The sequence below is a fragment of the Mercenaria mercenaria genome, chromosome 13, assembly GCF_021730395.1.
Source record: "Mercenaria mercenaria strain notata chromosome 13, MADL_Memer_1, whole genome shotgun sequence".
Classification (NCBI taxonomy): Eukaryota; Metazoa; Mollusca; class Bivalvia; order Venerida; family Veneridae; genus Mercenaria; species Mercenaria mercenaria.
Genome location: NC_069373.1, coordinates 79900943 through 79917579, shown reverse-complemented (window position 1 = coordinate 79917579; position 16637 = coordinate 79900943). Strand labels below are relative to the sequence as shown.

Here is a 16637-nt window from a genome sequence, read left to right as displayed (position 1 = left end):
ATACCAAAATATGGCATGTCTTTATTTTACGCCACAACATCAAACGTGTGATAAAATTTAATTGGATACACATAAACATACTTTATGTTTTGTATTCTGTAGAGATTACTGTTCCTAAAGAAACTTGCCTATTCAACTGAAAACATTCTACCTTTGCCGAGTAGTATGTAGACTCCAGAGGTGTTGCTAAAATGATATCAGATGTTTTACTGTTTACTGTCCTTCATATTCACACAAATAGTACTAAAACGGATTCGGTAGGTGAAAAATAATCCTTGGCAGACTTGCCCACACCTCCCTGAAGATCTGATTATATAGCTACATATAAGCCGGTCGATCAGTAGACCGGCAGTTTCCTATTTATATTTGGAAAACTGTAACCATATCATACTTACTAGTCCCTGTTGTTTAAGAGGTCAATTTATTCGGAAATTGCGCTGGTAAAAGATCACGGTAAAAGTTATCCATGAAAAAAAAGCAAAAATAACAGCACTGCATACATCATATATATCCCTTAGAGGAATATTGTTTAGGTATGGAGTCTACAGAATTTGAAAACTGATATATTAATGCATCGTATGATCGAAAATGTCTAAATGCACCAACAAAAAAAAAAGTCATAGAATGACGCACAACAGTTCATCCCCCATAACAACCACAATTACTCTAGACATAACATGGTGAAGGCCTCGTTGGTATAAAGAAAGATCAGTCGCCGAGGTTGTAGACCAATCTTAGATTAAAACATTTCCATATGAGAAAATGCTTGTATCGGGCGGATATCAAATTTCGTAAGGCGAGTTGATTAACGTTACACGTTGTCCGTCCGTTGGTCTGTCATTCGGTTGTTCCATCACTGCTTTGGTCTACTATCATCAGTGCTTTGGTCTACTGTATTCAAACTTCATATCCTGTTTCAAAAAGTCGCATTGCCTTTGAAATTGACATTAGTATTCGGCCAAAATCTTGAGAGTTTATTAAAATTCCTTATGAACTTTGTCTGTGTTCAGCTGTACACCACTTTTGATAAAGGCAGTTTATTGTTCAAAGTCAAGGACACATTTAGTTCACATACTTATGCCATGCATTTGGTCCTGAAACTTTCCACATAAGAATTGACAGTCGTAAAATTACCAATCGATCCGCCCTACAGATCACCTAGTCTTGAAATGCAACTCCTTCGACAAACTTCAAAATGATGAACGAGGTGAAACTGAACGATTTCTTTGATGATTCTGGAACTAGTATTTTCTTCCCTACAAAACATCAATACTGTAGCTGACTATATTATGAGCGTTACTCTTCCAGCATGGATGTGAGGAATCCATTTTTAACGAGATATTTGATTGACAAACTCAGTGAATAAATATAGTATTAATAATTTAACGTACTGAATGATACTTAAAAAATGGATAGAAGAAAAGCACTGGTTTTACTGGACGGAAAAAATAGTTTTCGATACAAACGCACTACATTTGGCATAATTCATGTTTGGCTGATATTACTGAAATAAGAAACAAATAAAAAAAAATAATTTCGTACGTCCATTGATGTCAAAGAAGAACACGACTCATGTGGATTGAGGCAAGGCTGTGTCCTTTAACCTCTATCGTTTAATTTATATATTAACATCTGAAATAGTTTAATACTGGAATATCTGTTGATGAAATTTCATTTATGCATATTCGTCCTATTAGCTGAAAATGATCTTAATGTGTGGTATAAATGATATGACTATAAATACAGATAAAAAATAATGCGATGCAATTTCTCCGAAAATCACATATCAGAACTGAATTTGTGTTTCTCTGTGGTGTAAAATCCGCTTTAGATATCGTTAATACTAAACATTTCTTGTGTTTAATGAACATCCAGACTGTAATAATTGTGCAAAAGCTGTAGACCAGAGTCAAATTCGTGACATTTGTCTTTTTACGGACAAATGTGATGAAAAGTAATTGATTTAAGAATTGCTTTCAATATGTTAAATCATGTATAGTTAGTGTAGGCAAAGGTAAAAGTATTCAAACACACATTTCTCATTTATAACAGTTAAAGAGGGGTATATGATTATTAATGCTAACGAGGGGATTTTAAACCGAACAAGATATATAGCATCAAAGGAAGTGGTGGAGTTCTAAGTTGGCATAGAACAATATTATAAAATTGTACTCCCTGTAAGTAAATTCCACTATGGTATGGTAACATTCAGTATAAAACAGGACTTTATGAAGATATAGATATTGAAAACAGAAAATTATATTTTTGTAATTGACTCTTGAAAACAGAAAATGGTATTTTTATAAATGAATCAAGATGAAAGCCACAGATGTTGAAAACAGAAAATGAATTTTTGTAATTGACTAAAGATGAAAGCCATCTACTTTTGTATTGTCACGTCTACAGTGAATATAGATTTGACTTTACCCAGTTATATTGTGACTAACAAGATCAGCTAAGCGCATTATTTCCCAACCGTTAGTCATCATTGGTTTACATTACTAGTAAGTGTTAGAACTTGTCGAAATATTTTAAATCAAAGATCTTTTAAACTATGTCGGTAATATATCATCATCTTTTTCTCTTTGTTTACTTGGTATGATATTATTGTGATAATCCTAGAATGCTACTGCTAATCAATTTCTCCATGATCTGGTCTTAAGGTGAAGATCTTCGCCGAGTGGTTAAGATCGCTTACTTCGAACCGATGCGGGTTCGGTTGGGTGAGGTGGGTTTGAAACCTGGCTGGGGGTGTAGAATTCTTCATTTGAGGAATCCATTCAGCTGATTTATGGAAATCCGTTGAAAATGAAAGAATAATTAAATATGATACGCTAAGTGGCACCTGCTTTTCCTCCACCTTCAAAAACTTGAAAGGTTGCCATTTTACCTAAAATGTCATACGCAACAAAAATTGTTGGAGGTTTTATTTGAAAATCTAATGCTACTTTTAAATTCATGTCTCATTCTAAAAAATAGTGCAGTATTTAAATATTGAATTAGCAAGAACAATCTACTTTTAGGGTGTAGGTGTGGTTGAAATAAATTGAGACTGCTGTTTACACCCAGAACGTTTTTTCCCCCGATTTTTAAGTCTCATATAGGCAATGTACTTTGGTTATACTTGTATTTCAAGAACAACACGTTTTAATATTTGAACAAGTAATAATTCTGAATGCTATATTATATATTGATAAGATTATAATAAACAATAAAGGGGTTTCCCCAACAATTTTAAAACGTAAATCTTTTGTTATATTTTACGTATCTTATTTCATTATTTTCATCGAAATCCATTTTCTTCGTGTGGCTAATTTTATCACCGTCTTTCAAATTAAATCATGCATTACGAGTACCTGCCACCCAACATAACATCATTAAAACTGACTCATTTCAGGACTTAAGAAAATATTTAGAAGTGTTTTAATACATTTTAATACGTTTAGGACTTCTAGCTAGTTAACATAACGAATTTGGGATAATAAATATTTAAAATTAGTAAGTACTTTTGTTTCTATGCGAGTATTTAGATGTATTGGGAAGAAGACTTCTTCATGTTGGCTTTTTTACATGTTACTAGCCATCGTATTTTGAAATATTATACCATATTTAGTCTTGTCAAAACTTAAACATTGCCACACAAAATAATGCGTGATAGTTTATACATATTTTTTTCCATATAGACACGTGTGGTACCTTTCACTGTCTGTTATCAGTGTATCAATTTAAATGGAACGTAACAATGTTGCAGCTGATAGTACTTTCTGGACTTAAAAATGAAATTTTGATTTGTTTGTTGTGCGGTTGTCAAAGAAAATGTTTTTTTTTTATTAAATGTGCATTGACTTGCCTGTTTTAAAATGTCAGAGTGGTTATTTTTTTTTTAATACAAATTTGTTTATGATCACTACAGTGTTACGGACTTTGCATGTTGTTTTGCGAAATGCTCCACGGAGGATACACCGCCACTATTTTCTGTGGACATAACGTACGTGCTGACTACGGATGCTCCGCGACTCAAATAACAGATGTACATGTTTAACTAAGAGTGCATATAACATGATGCGACCTCTCGACGAGAAAGTTATATTATATAGATTCCTATGTTTCCGTCCATGACAAACACAGGCTCTGAACTTAGATAACCAGCTTATAATCTTAACAACGTGTATATCTATCATGTCCACAGGGACTTGAAGGACACTGGGTTTTGGGTTTCTACTCACATTGAGTACTACCAGTCCAAACAAAGAAAACTTTTTCCCAGATTAACATAAACATAAACCTGTCACGTCGTTTTAAACTTAGAGGGAAAGAAGAAATATGATACAAATAAGATGGTTTCGATTTTCACGTAAGTGTTTACTACGTATATTGAATCAACAAATATAAACCTGGTGATGGCATCGATGATAATTAAACGAAACATATTCATACTGGTAAGCAGGTTTCTTTTACGAATGCACACGAGCAGTGCACAGGTGAACCGGTGATTCGGCGAGTTCAGATGTAGGAATAAAATAAAATCTGAGTATGCGTTATTAACGCAGTGAAAAGTATGTTATACAGTTTAGAAAATGTAGATTGATATTTACCTTTACTTTATATTTTAAAATATCAGAAAAAAATATCACTGATTTACGATTATGTTTATTTTTCATAAATTACATCTTGAAACATTCCCCCGTGCTTCCGGTATGGACCGTATTTCTCCTTCTTCTTCCGGTATAGTACAGGGTCACGCACTAGTGTAATGTCGAAATGTTCAACGTACAAACCCCTGCGACAATCTGTTTCAAAATCATGACGCAGGGTTACCCAGGTTGTCTTAATTCTGGCTCTTTTTGCATTTTCACGGTTGCTGTATAGCAAAAAAGGAATTGGATTAATTTATTAGATTTCAGTGTTCTGACACGCCCATATTTTGCGTGTGTTATATCTTTTAGTTATTAATGTCATCTGAAAAGAAAATTAATTTATCAAAATTTTGCCCATGTTGACATAAAACGGGCTTATACACGCGAACATTTTGAGTAATGGCAGCCTGAGACTTGCCTGTCATTTGATAAAAAGTAGTGGGATTTTATCCAATTAACAAGTAAGCATATCATATTTTTATTACAGTGTATAAAGTATCACAGTTAATAAATTAATATCATTAACTGCAAACATATAGTCCTTTAAGCACTGCTTAAGGTAGACCTAAGTATGTATTTTGCAGTAACAAGCTCCCTCCACCCGCTAATAAAACGGTTTCAAAATTACATGCTCTACATTAAAGGTCATTGTGGAACATATTTTTTGAAGTCTTTACAAAATGTGTTTTTCAGATTCACGAGTATACGTTGTTTATTTCAACTGGAATGGATTGAAAAAAGAATCAACAGAAATTAACAGTTGTATATATCCCATCTCAAATACGGACTTCTTTTTTAAGTGTGACCATAGATTTTACTGTTGACCTTTTTGACGAACTGTTTTGCGAGGCATCTTAAAGCAAAATATCATGTTCTTTAACATGGTTATTATGCGTGAATCGTTTTATATTAAAGCATCTTAACTAAACCAGTTGCATAGAGACTGTAGAACATGTCCATAATGGCATTATATGAAAATATTATTGCATGTATAAAAAGTCAGTAAAATCATTGTGCCGGTATAAAATAAAAAAAGTTCAATTTCCCTGAGGGGAAAACAGCAGTAGACTTCAGAGATTTTTTTTATTTGCAAGCGCTCAATGTTCAATTGTACATATCTTCAGGCAGTTACATTTTAAAATAGTGCAATGGTGCATCGTCATAACAAAAAACACGGGAAAATTGCGGCAAACTTCACGAAAAATAATGTAAAATGCACTTCAAGAATACCCCTGTGCACACGCACAAAACTTTTGAAGCAGATAGAAACAGATACCGTACCATTTAAAAAGGGAGATAATAACAGTTATTTAAACACATTTTGCATGTATATATATTTAGTCCAACCCGGCAAACTGGCATATAGGGCCAATATCGGCCAACCGATATATCTGTCCATCATATTGGCCTGACAGACATCAATTACCAACCGCTATCTGTCTGAAATAATATTGGGCCGCTAAAATGTCTGCTTTGCAAAACTGCATGATATCGAGTTAGCTAGGCTAGGGGAGGATACTCGCCCGATTACATTAAGTCTGGCTAAGGCGTAGTTAGTACTTTGACTCCTAACAGTAGAGATTTTCAACTTACTTCGACGCGGACTGCGGACAGCGGACTGCGTACTTACAGTAGGGGTTTTCTCAAAATACTTAAAGGTTCGCAAGAAAGAAGGGGGCCTCCGTGGCCGAGTGGTTAAGGTCGCCGACTTCAAATCACTTGCCTTTCATCGATGTGGGTTCGAGCCTCACTCGGGGCGTTGAGTTCTTCATGTGAGGAAGCCAACCAGCTGGCTTACAGAAGGTCGGTGGTTCTACCCATGTGCCCGCTCGTGAGGAAATAATGGACGGAGGGGCAACTGGAGTCTTCCTCCACCATCAATGCTGGAAAGTCGCCATTTATGACCTATAATTGTGTCGGTGCAACGTTAAATCCAACAAATAAAATAAATGATATTTCGAGACATTTCTGGCGTTAGTTATCGTCCGCACGACTCAAACGACACGACATGTGAAGTTTCGAACCATATGTACTACTATATACGATAATACTTTACATTAATATGTTCATACATTAAACAAATACAACTTGAAACATGGATTTGAAGATATAGGCAATTTCTGGTTTTAATTTGTGTCCCTCCATACGGATTCCTAAAATTGTTTTTTCCTAGCACAAAATAAGAAACAAACGCAGTACAGAGTACAAAATAATATTGTAAAAAAATAACTAAACATTCTGAATAAAATGAACGTTCCGTTTAATTTTTGTTGCATAGTATATGTACTGTATTCTCGTAGACTTCTATACGAAAATGGTCATTGTTTTTCATTAATTCTGATGATTGTATCTAAGTTTTCATAAAATAGACGTTTTAATGAAATATCTTAAATAATTTAGTTCAACACTGTCTGAGCATACAGGAAGTTACCTTTCATCTCCGTCGAAGCGATATCCGATAAATTACCATAATTTAGCGAAAACATCCTGAATTATTTATGTATCAGCATGTTTGAAAATAAAAAAAAGGAAATAGCCACTTCGTATTTTCATAATCTAATATCAGAATTGCATGTTAAAATTTAAGTTTTAAATTCATGCCTATTTTCTAGAGACTATTCAGTATGGACTGTCAGTCTCAGCTAGAATTTAATTTTTATGTACCATTAAAACTAGCTGTCAAAATTTCAATCTAAAACCCAGCGGAGACCGAAAATTGTTTTGTGAACATGGGGCCTGGGAAGCGTCCAAGGTCAAAATTCCAATCATATCCCAAAAATGTTTTATGGCCAGTACATGCATAGAATTGTCAACGAAATTATATTTTTGACTAAGCCAACTCCAATGACACCATTTGAGCAATAGTGTGGTCATTTGATACATCCAGCTTAGTAGTCAAGACTAGCCTTTTAACATAATTGACCGAAAGCTTTTTTTTAACACATGCATATATGGTTTGTGTAGATACTTTGCTTCAGGAAAAAACAGTAGTCGAAACATTTGAATAAATACATTAATCAAAAAAGGGTATAAAAGGTAAAAGGATATTTAAAAAAAATATACCCACGCTGTTAAGAATGCTTGTAAGGCCAAATATATCGGAATTCATACATACAATAAAACGGAAATTAATAAATCTTATCACTGTATTTTCTCAGATATTTTAAATGGAAACAGTATTACGGCATTAGAACCGGATGCTAAATATGTCACTGTTCAGTTATGCGTGAATAACTTATATACAGTTTGAGAAAACCCCTAAAGTAAGTCCGCAGTCCGTGGTCCGCAGTACGCGTCGATGTAAGCTGAAAATCTCTACTAGGATGTCGTGTGGCCGAGTCTCGGGGAGACTTAACTGTGTATTTGAGACCTAATATGGATACACTGTTGAAAGCTCAATACGTCTAAACATTTTACTTGATTCAGTTTCAGTGATATAAGAAGTTTTCTGAAGATGCTTCAGATAATAATTAGAATAAAATGCGTTTATAAAATAATCCATCGCATCGTGCAGCGAATATACGCATATTTCTTGTTTCATATAAATATTTCTCTTCATCACACGATCTCCGCATTTTGAAAAGAAAATTGTTGTCGCGTATCATCTAACCGTGGTGTTGAATTACATAATAAGCTCTAGCTTGAATAGGTTTCCTAGGTAACTGAAATACTAGTATTTCATTTACATTGACAGTTAATGAAGTCGTTTTGGGTAATGTCATGTTGAAAATTTCGATACAAAATAGCTCTAGAATGACATTATTGTGTAGTTGCATAGTCAAAAAGCATCAAGAAACCTTTTTTTAAAGAGATGCTGGATACAAATCACTTACCTGTTAAACATGCGCATGTACATGTTCTTCAGTTTTAAGGATAAGTTATGCCAGTTATTAGTAAATTTTGATAAAATGTCAGATAGCTCTAAATAGCAGTCATTACACGATCACTTTATGTTTTTGTCAGCATATTGTACTGAATACTGATCGTTGCACTCTTTACAGAGTCTGTTGTACTTGAGCTATACATTGAATACTATATGTACCTTATATTGACCACTGCACGTACAGTATAGTGACTACTTTTAGCTGTATACTGACTACAGTATACGGAGCATTAGCCAAAACGACTTTTATGAATTGTATACCGATCTCTATGTACTTAATATCGACCTCTATGTCTTGTATATTGACCATTATGTACTGTATATTGACCTCTATGTGTTGTATATTGACCATTATGTAGTGTATATTGACCATTATGTACTGTATATCGATCTCTATGTACTGTATATTAACCATTATGTACTGTATATTGACCTCTACGTGCTGTATCTTGACCATTATGTACTGTATATTGACCATTATGTACTGTATATTGACCTCTATGTACTGTTTATTGACCTCTGTGTGCTGTATATTAACCATTATATACAGTATATTGATCATTATGTACTGTATATTTACCTCTATGTACTGTATATCGATCTCTGTGTACTGTATATTAACCATTATATACTGTATATTGACCATTATGTACTGTATCTTGACCATTATCTACTGTATATTGACCATTATGTACATTGACCATTATGTACAGTATATTGACCATTATGTACTGTATATTGACCTCTATGTACTGTACATAGACCTCTATGTGCTGTATATTAACCATTATGTACTTTACCTCAATGTACTGTATATCGACCGGTATGTACTGTATATTAACCATTATGTATTGTATATTGACATCTATGTACTGTATGTTGACCTCTATATTAGCGACCATTATGTTTGTTTATTGACAATAGTGTACTGTATATCGATCCCTATGTATTGTTATTTCGACTCTATGAGCTGTATATTTACTATATACTGTATATCGATATCTGTGAACTGTTTATCTGTGTATTGCATATCGATATCTGTGTACTGTTTATCTTTGTATTGTATATCGATATATGTGTATTGTTTATCGACCACTATGTACTACATATCAATATCTATGTACGGTTTATCGACCACTATGTACTGTATATCGATATATATGTATTGTATACCAACCACTACATACTGTATATCGATATCGGTATACTATTATCGACCACGATGTACTGTATATCGATATCTGTGTACTGTTACAGACCACTATGTACTGCATCAATATTTGTGTACTGTTTACCGACCACCATGTACTGCATATCGATATCTGTGTACTGTTACAGGCCACTATGTACTGTATAGATATCTGTGTACTGTTTATCGAACACTGTGTATTGGATATCGATATCTATGTAGCGTTTATCGACCAGTATGTATTGCACATCGACATATATGTACAGTTTATTGACCAGTATGTACTGCATATCGATATCTATGTACTGTATATTGACCACTATGTTCTGTGTATTGACCTCTATGTACTATCTGTATCGCATACTTTGTATTGTATATAATGTCTGCTATATACTGTATTTCTATATTGAATGCTGTCTGCTTTGTATCATATATTGCGCAGCATGTATTTATACTCTCTACAATGTAAAACATAATGCTGTCATATAGCCTACCGTAAACTGTTTGCCATGCGCTCTTATGTCATGTACTTCATGCACTGCTTACTGTGTACCATATATTGTTCTTGTCTGCCACATACTACAAATACTGTATGTCATGTGCTATAAATCGCTTGTCAAGTAGTGTACTGCAATAGTGTACTGCAAGTGCTGTATGAACTGATGAACTATATACTTTCTGACGTAACTACATATTATACTGTCTGCCAGGTGCTATGTCATGTTCTGTATACTGACTGCAATGTACTGTTTACTGACTGCCATGTACTTTTGCTGTCTTCCGTGTACTGTTGCTGTCTGTTGTATATTGTATGCGTTGGTCTCTTTGTATTGTAAAGGCCCTACTACTCACAATTGCTGTGTATGAACCTTTACGATGCATCTTGAGTATATACATTTCATATTTTGTCGTCATTGCTGTAAACTGTTGAACTGGTCGCCATGCTAATGCCTTACGTATTGACATCCTACACAAAAAGTTTCCATTACGCTTTACGGTTGCTTTTTATTGATCAAGCCTATAATTATAAACTGCGTAATGTTGAAGCTATGTGGAATTTCACTTTCCCAACTTTTAAAGGATAGTAAGCAAATGGTAAGTCAATCGTTTAATCAGCGTGGACTAGGAAGTTGTCAAATAATGCAAATATATCAGCCAGATTTCTTGTATCGTGATCGCTATTAGTGTATTTCGTGAATAAATTAAGAGGATTATAGGCGGATGTTAATACTATTCATTTATGATATAAATGAATAAAATATGGAATAACATCCTGTCTTAAGGATGGTGCAGCAGTCAAAGTGGTGTAGTAAATGACCTGTAGATATTTCCACTGTCGTTACTGAAGTAAAACGTCAAAAATGCAGGGGTCAGTACTTAATTTCGAGACCATTCACATAACTGAAATAGCTGATAGGCTGATTCGGCTTTGAAACTGACCAATGACAATGTTGCATTCTGAAACTGGACCTCCACACTCAGTTCATCATTTCAGAGCCAGGAAATATCCAGTTGCAAGCGTAACTAACTTATAAACGATCTTTAAAAGAAAAATACTAAAAACACACGAGTGTTTAAGTTTCAAATTTGCTGCCCAACAGGACAATATTCATAGTAGGAAAATGCTTGGGTATCATGATTCATCTGGATGCCAAACCTCAAAACTGTTGTTTATGAATTTGCATTTTACCGCAGTGTTACAAGGGTCATGCATTTGTAACTGGTATCATTTCGAAATTATTTCCTTTATCTCGTAAAACTAGATAACATTCAACCTTTTTGTAGCGAAACTTGGAAACGAGACACCCTCTTGTTCATGTCATTATTATATATGATTTCATTTGAGAAACAGGGACCAGTCATTATTTGAAAAACCACAATAATTAAGTAGGCTAGCATATAGGCCCATCGGAAATAGCGGAGGCAGCAGGAGTGGGCAGAAACATAGAAACATTCACAGAAATACTGCACCTTTCTAGTTCTTAACTTAACGTGTGTAAACTTTTGCAAGTTTCTATTTTTTGACATATTTTTTATTACAAACATGGTAACGGGAAAACTATTTTGATGATTTTTGTTTATTTAGTGAAAGCGAACCATCATTCTACGAAACATGTTGTCAGTGTCTTCGAAAGGACTGTCCTCGTTTTTATTCGGCGACTTGCGTACTTATTCACCGACTTTCTTTCAGAAATGTCGAGTCATCTCCAATATGATTTAAAATTACAGAATGATGGTGTACAGATGAGACGGTTGTCTATTGACGTTATATAGAACGCTTGAAGTACCTTGTTTGTATCACAACAGATAGGCAACTGATGTCTTAGGGGATGGTGAAGTGGACGTTAAATATGGCAGACGACGAGTTACTGTTTAAGGGTAAGGATAAATAAAAATAACGAAGAAAAAATACACTTTGTTAATATAAATTCATTCACTTATTTAGCTTTTTTCACCTTACACAGATTAAGTTGCTTAGGCTCCGATGAATAGATATTTTGACTTAAAGATTGTTTTGCTTTCCAAACAAGTATCTATAAAAAGCGACGTTTGAAAAGAATCCGATTGTTCATTTTTACATTACGACTTACAAATATATGCTTGTCCTGTTCCAGGGACTTGTGAAGTTTTTGAATTGAAGAGGTGCAATGATGTGGAAGTTCTTGGGACACAGTTCATAGACCCATGTAGTTGTCGTAGTTATTATCAGTGTTCAAATTATCAAATGTTGCACCAGACATGCGCAGAAGGGACAGCATGGGATTATGAAACCAAAGGCTGCAAACATTATCAAGATGTATTATTTCAACAAAACTGTACAGAAGACAATGTATGGACAAGATGTAACGTTACAGGTAATAGTATATATATATATATATATATACTATACGCGTGTATATGTGAAAAATGAGCTATCTGAACTACTACACATTCGAAAATATATATTTGTAGACACTTTCGAATCTCTGTTATCATATTTCGCAAAGTGAGCACAGACACTTTCGTCGTTTTTTTTTCAACTTATTGGGACCAAATAAACCAAAATAAAGGAACGCAATCACATCCGTTCTGTAAAAATTACTTCCCCTTAGAAAGGGGTTTTTGAACAGAATATCGTGTATTGATGAACTTGGCTCCAATACAAAAGGAGCTTGAACCAGTTCCAATAGCTATAGCCAAATCCATTACCGACATGGCTTGAAGAGATATTTGCTTCAACGCTTGCCTATTATTACACATATTATAAAATATACCGTATACCGAAGTTGTACACACTTCTTATAAAGAAACCTGGCTTAGAACCCAAATGCTAATTAATTGTAGCAGATCTGTGTCTCCACTGGCTACCGAGAATTCTGCCCCACACCTAGTCCGCATGAACAATCCCCTGGCCTATACTGTGTCTGTATAAATAGAGGATAATTTGGCGTCTTGCGCTATGTGAAGCGCCTTTGAACGTGCTTTAATATCATGAAAAGGGTGCTAATCTAGTATAATAAACAAGGATAGTCTCTAGGTAAGTTTTCATTTTAATGCGGTAAAGATTAGTAGGTTTTAACACACTATTTAAAGAAGTCATTGTATTGGATTTTTTCTCGGCGCTTGCAGTACATACTAAATATCATCTTGCGCCTACACAAGGGATTGTCGCTCTTAAGATCATAGTCCTTCACAGTCATTTATTATGATGTGACCGTGCACATACCAGCACATTTTTCATGGAATGATGATAAAGAAATGGGACATATTATAACTAAATGTCATTTTGTTTCAATTTCAGAGTCGCGTTTAGCTGAATTAAAACTCTTCTGCACAAATGAAACATCCACCGTTCCAACAACACGGCCGACGACAGCTTCAGCTGCACCCACTTCGAGCAACATAAACCCCGGGGTAATTGTCGGTTCAATTATCGGCGGGGCAGTTATCGCTGTCATAGTACTTATTGTGGCATTCTGTCTTTACAGAAGAAATAAGAGGGACAGGTATTTTACATTTATCATCATTTACATGGCGGATTAGGAAGGCATAGTAGCGGTTCTCGATCTTTTCTCATAGGATTCGAAAGCATGTAATCAAAGGTCCATAATGCCTTATTTTTCTATCTTAAAAACAGATAAATAGATGAAACTATTTTCCAAAAGGATATTATTTGTACTTACATGGTTAGAAAAGCACAACTTTTAATATTGCACACGAACTGTTATCATGAATTAGATGCAGAGTAGCCTACTGAAATAGGCACCACCCGCCATGCCAAATTGTTAAAACAAAATGGTAATGGCCAGACCAATCTCTGCTTACGGCCAGACCGATCTTGGCTAACGGCCAGACCGATGTCCGCTAATTGCCAGATAGATCTCAACTTATGGACATTGATGCGCCCCAAACAATTACATAGACTGTTTTCAGCGATTTTATTAGTGTTTAACTTAAGGGGTAATCATACATCTATAGTATACCCATAACGTAGAATAAAGCCTGGACTTGGTATGCGGAAATGAAAATCATTTTATGAATTAATGGCAACCCAAAAGTAAACTCTTTAAAACGACAACGTTGCTATACTTTTAAGATAAAATATGATATTGTTAAAACATTCCACACGTTAAATAATTCCAAATACTATTCTAAAATCTGTTTGATATGTGCAGATCTCGTTGATAAAAGCAAATATTTCAAAAATAAGCAAAATTACCTATTCATTTTATTTCATCATATTATATATCATATGTTCATTTACAAAACTGAGATGTTTCATTAAAATCTACATTGTACAAAAAATTTCTATACGCGAAATTGTTATCAAAATTGTGATGTTTTCAGTTCCAAAATTTTCAAATCAGTCTAGCAAGAAAGCAAACACACAGCCCTGTCTTTTTTATTTGCCGAATTTCCTAAGTATATTCTGAAGTTGCGAAAAATGAAGGTTAAATAAAATTCTACATTGTTGAGTTTTTTTGAGCCGAACAGTACTTTAAGCCTTCATGTATACTACTGAAGACCATTAGTGCCAGGCATGTTTTATATACTCGAAATTTCGAGATACTAACTAGAAACTCGAAATTTTGACTTGGTAACTCGAAATTTTTTTTTTATATAACCTACCTTACCACACGTATGTGCTACGTTTGTTTGTTACTATATACATATATACACTCTAACATCAATTGTTTTTTATTTTGTGGCATTTAATTTATTTTCGTATCACTTTTAATACTTGCAATATTTATTTAAACCAATTTATTTATTTAATTTTATTTAAAGAATAAATAAGAAAAGAAGTGGAACCATTGCCCACAACCCAGAATATTTTGAAGGCGGCCAACCAGATGACCCGTATGCAGTTATTGACGATCACGTTATCCGCGACGTTGGGATGGTCAGTACATCTAGTATTTCGTTTCAGATTTAATCCACGTCAGCGCAATAACTCCCTAGTTTTAATAGTAAAGAGAGACTCCAGATACACCTAAATTATTCTAGACACAAACTTTTACTTTGACAGAAACACAGACCTTCATTATGCCAGCTGGGAATAATTTACTTTAATTTGTACCAAGAAAATGGTTCTGAAATTAAAACGTAATTACAGAAGTAAAGGTTGGAATGTGATTGAATGTAAGTTCGATCTGATGGTAAAATGGTTTGTCCAAGAATATCTTTTTTTTTTTTAAATCTAATACCTTGTATCAGTTCGTGTTTTTTTTTTCAGAATTAGATAAAATGATACGAAATTCAGCGCTTAAAACGCTTTTATCCAAATATGTTATATATTTGTTCCACAATTTATTTTATCTAGATCTAAATACATTTTTCCACAGAATGACCCCACGTACAATGGATCGACACTCGGAGGAACAATGAGTCAGCAAAACGGAACGTTTACGAACTCTGGATTTGATGACACTGGAGAAGATGCTGTGTACGACAATTCCGGGGCACTAATTGTTGGCCCTGGCTATACAAGTACAATACGCCGTTCTGTCCGCGAATATGAAACGCCCACAGGAGCGCATTCAAGTCGCGAAAATTTACAGTCTAGCGGAACCGGAAGTCACTTGGCGGCGGCAGGCCAGTCTGACGGACAAAGGGGAGGTAACTTATACGTGGATTTAAACGGAAACAATAACAAGAGTTCTGAAAATTCAGAACATGTCGGAAATGAAATTCCATCATCGGTGCTGGAGAGTGGTTCAGAATATGCAAAAGGTCATAACGATGAAAATTCTCCTGATTATTTTGTGTTAGAGAAGAGCGAAGATCACTTGTAGAACTTCGAATGTCTACAAATCTCTCTACGTAAATTGTGCAATGTTTTTGTGTGTGGATAATGTAAACAATGAAAATTCTCCTGGTTATTTTGTATTAGAGAAAACAGACGATCAGTTGTAGAACTTTGGATGACTACAAACCCCTCTGAGTAAATTGTGCAATGTTTCTGCGGATAATGTAGATATTGTGTTCTAAAGTTCACAGTATCTATATATGTACAATTGTAAGTGCTAAAGTGACTTTTCAAGACATTTCTCATTGCAAGTATGATAGGACGTATAACAAAATACAGTGATAGAAGATTTGGTGCAGTTAAACAGTTTATATGTTATGTCATAATAGTTTTGTATTTGTACAATGTATTTTAATGTAAAGGCATAAAGGGGAACGTGAGAGAACGTTGCATGAATATGCTAGGGGAGAAAGTTTGTTTAAGGCATGTGCAATCAAAAATGCTTACCTATCTAAAGTGTAAATTGGCGCATACTCCTTTGAATTGTTAAAAACAGTTGCTTCCCAATACACATAATTCCTAGCATAATGTTTTATGTCTCTGTGGAAGTTATTTTCGTTGTAACGTATTTTTGTTGTGATATCTTAGAATGAGATTAATATAAAATTGTAATAAAAATTCGCTTTTTATTTACTTTAC

The 16637-nt window shown here is 34.4% G+C and overlaps 1 protein-coding gene across 5 annotated transcripts; it reads left to right on the top strand.

Moving 5' to 3' along the window:
* The first annotated feature begins 3241 nt into the window (after positions 1-3241).
* On the top strand, positions 3242-16627 carry LOC123528571 (uncharacterized). Of its 5 annotated transcripts, none has more exons than XM_053522445.1 (6): positions 3340-3498; positions 11939-12088; positions 12325-12564; positions 13491-13695; positions 14978-15092; positions 15535-16627. In XM_053522445.1, the coding sequence occupies exons 2-6, from the start codon at positions 12040-12042 to the stop codon at positions 15982-15984; spliced, it is 1059 nt and encodes a 352-aa protein (XP_053378420.1). In that variant the 5' UTR covers positions 3340-3498; positions 11939-12039; the 3' UTR covers positions 15985-16627. The 5 variants fall into 5 exon arrangements, 3 of the variants coding, with proteins under 3 accessions (XP_053378420.1, XP_053378421.1, XP_053378422.1); XM_053522446.1 differs by having other exon boundaries at positions 3343-3498; positions 11901-12088; XM_053522447.1 differs by lacking the exon at positions 3340-3498 and adding an exon at positions 4737-5098.
* The last annotated feature ends 10 nt before the right edge of the window (positions 16628-16637 follow it).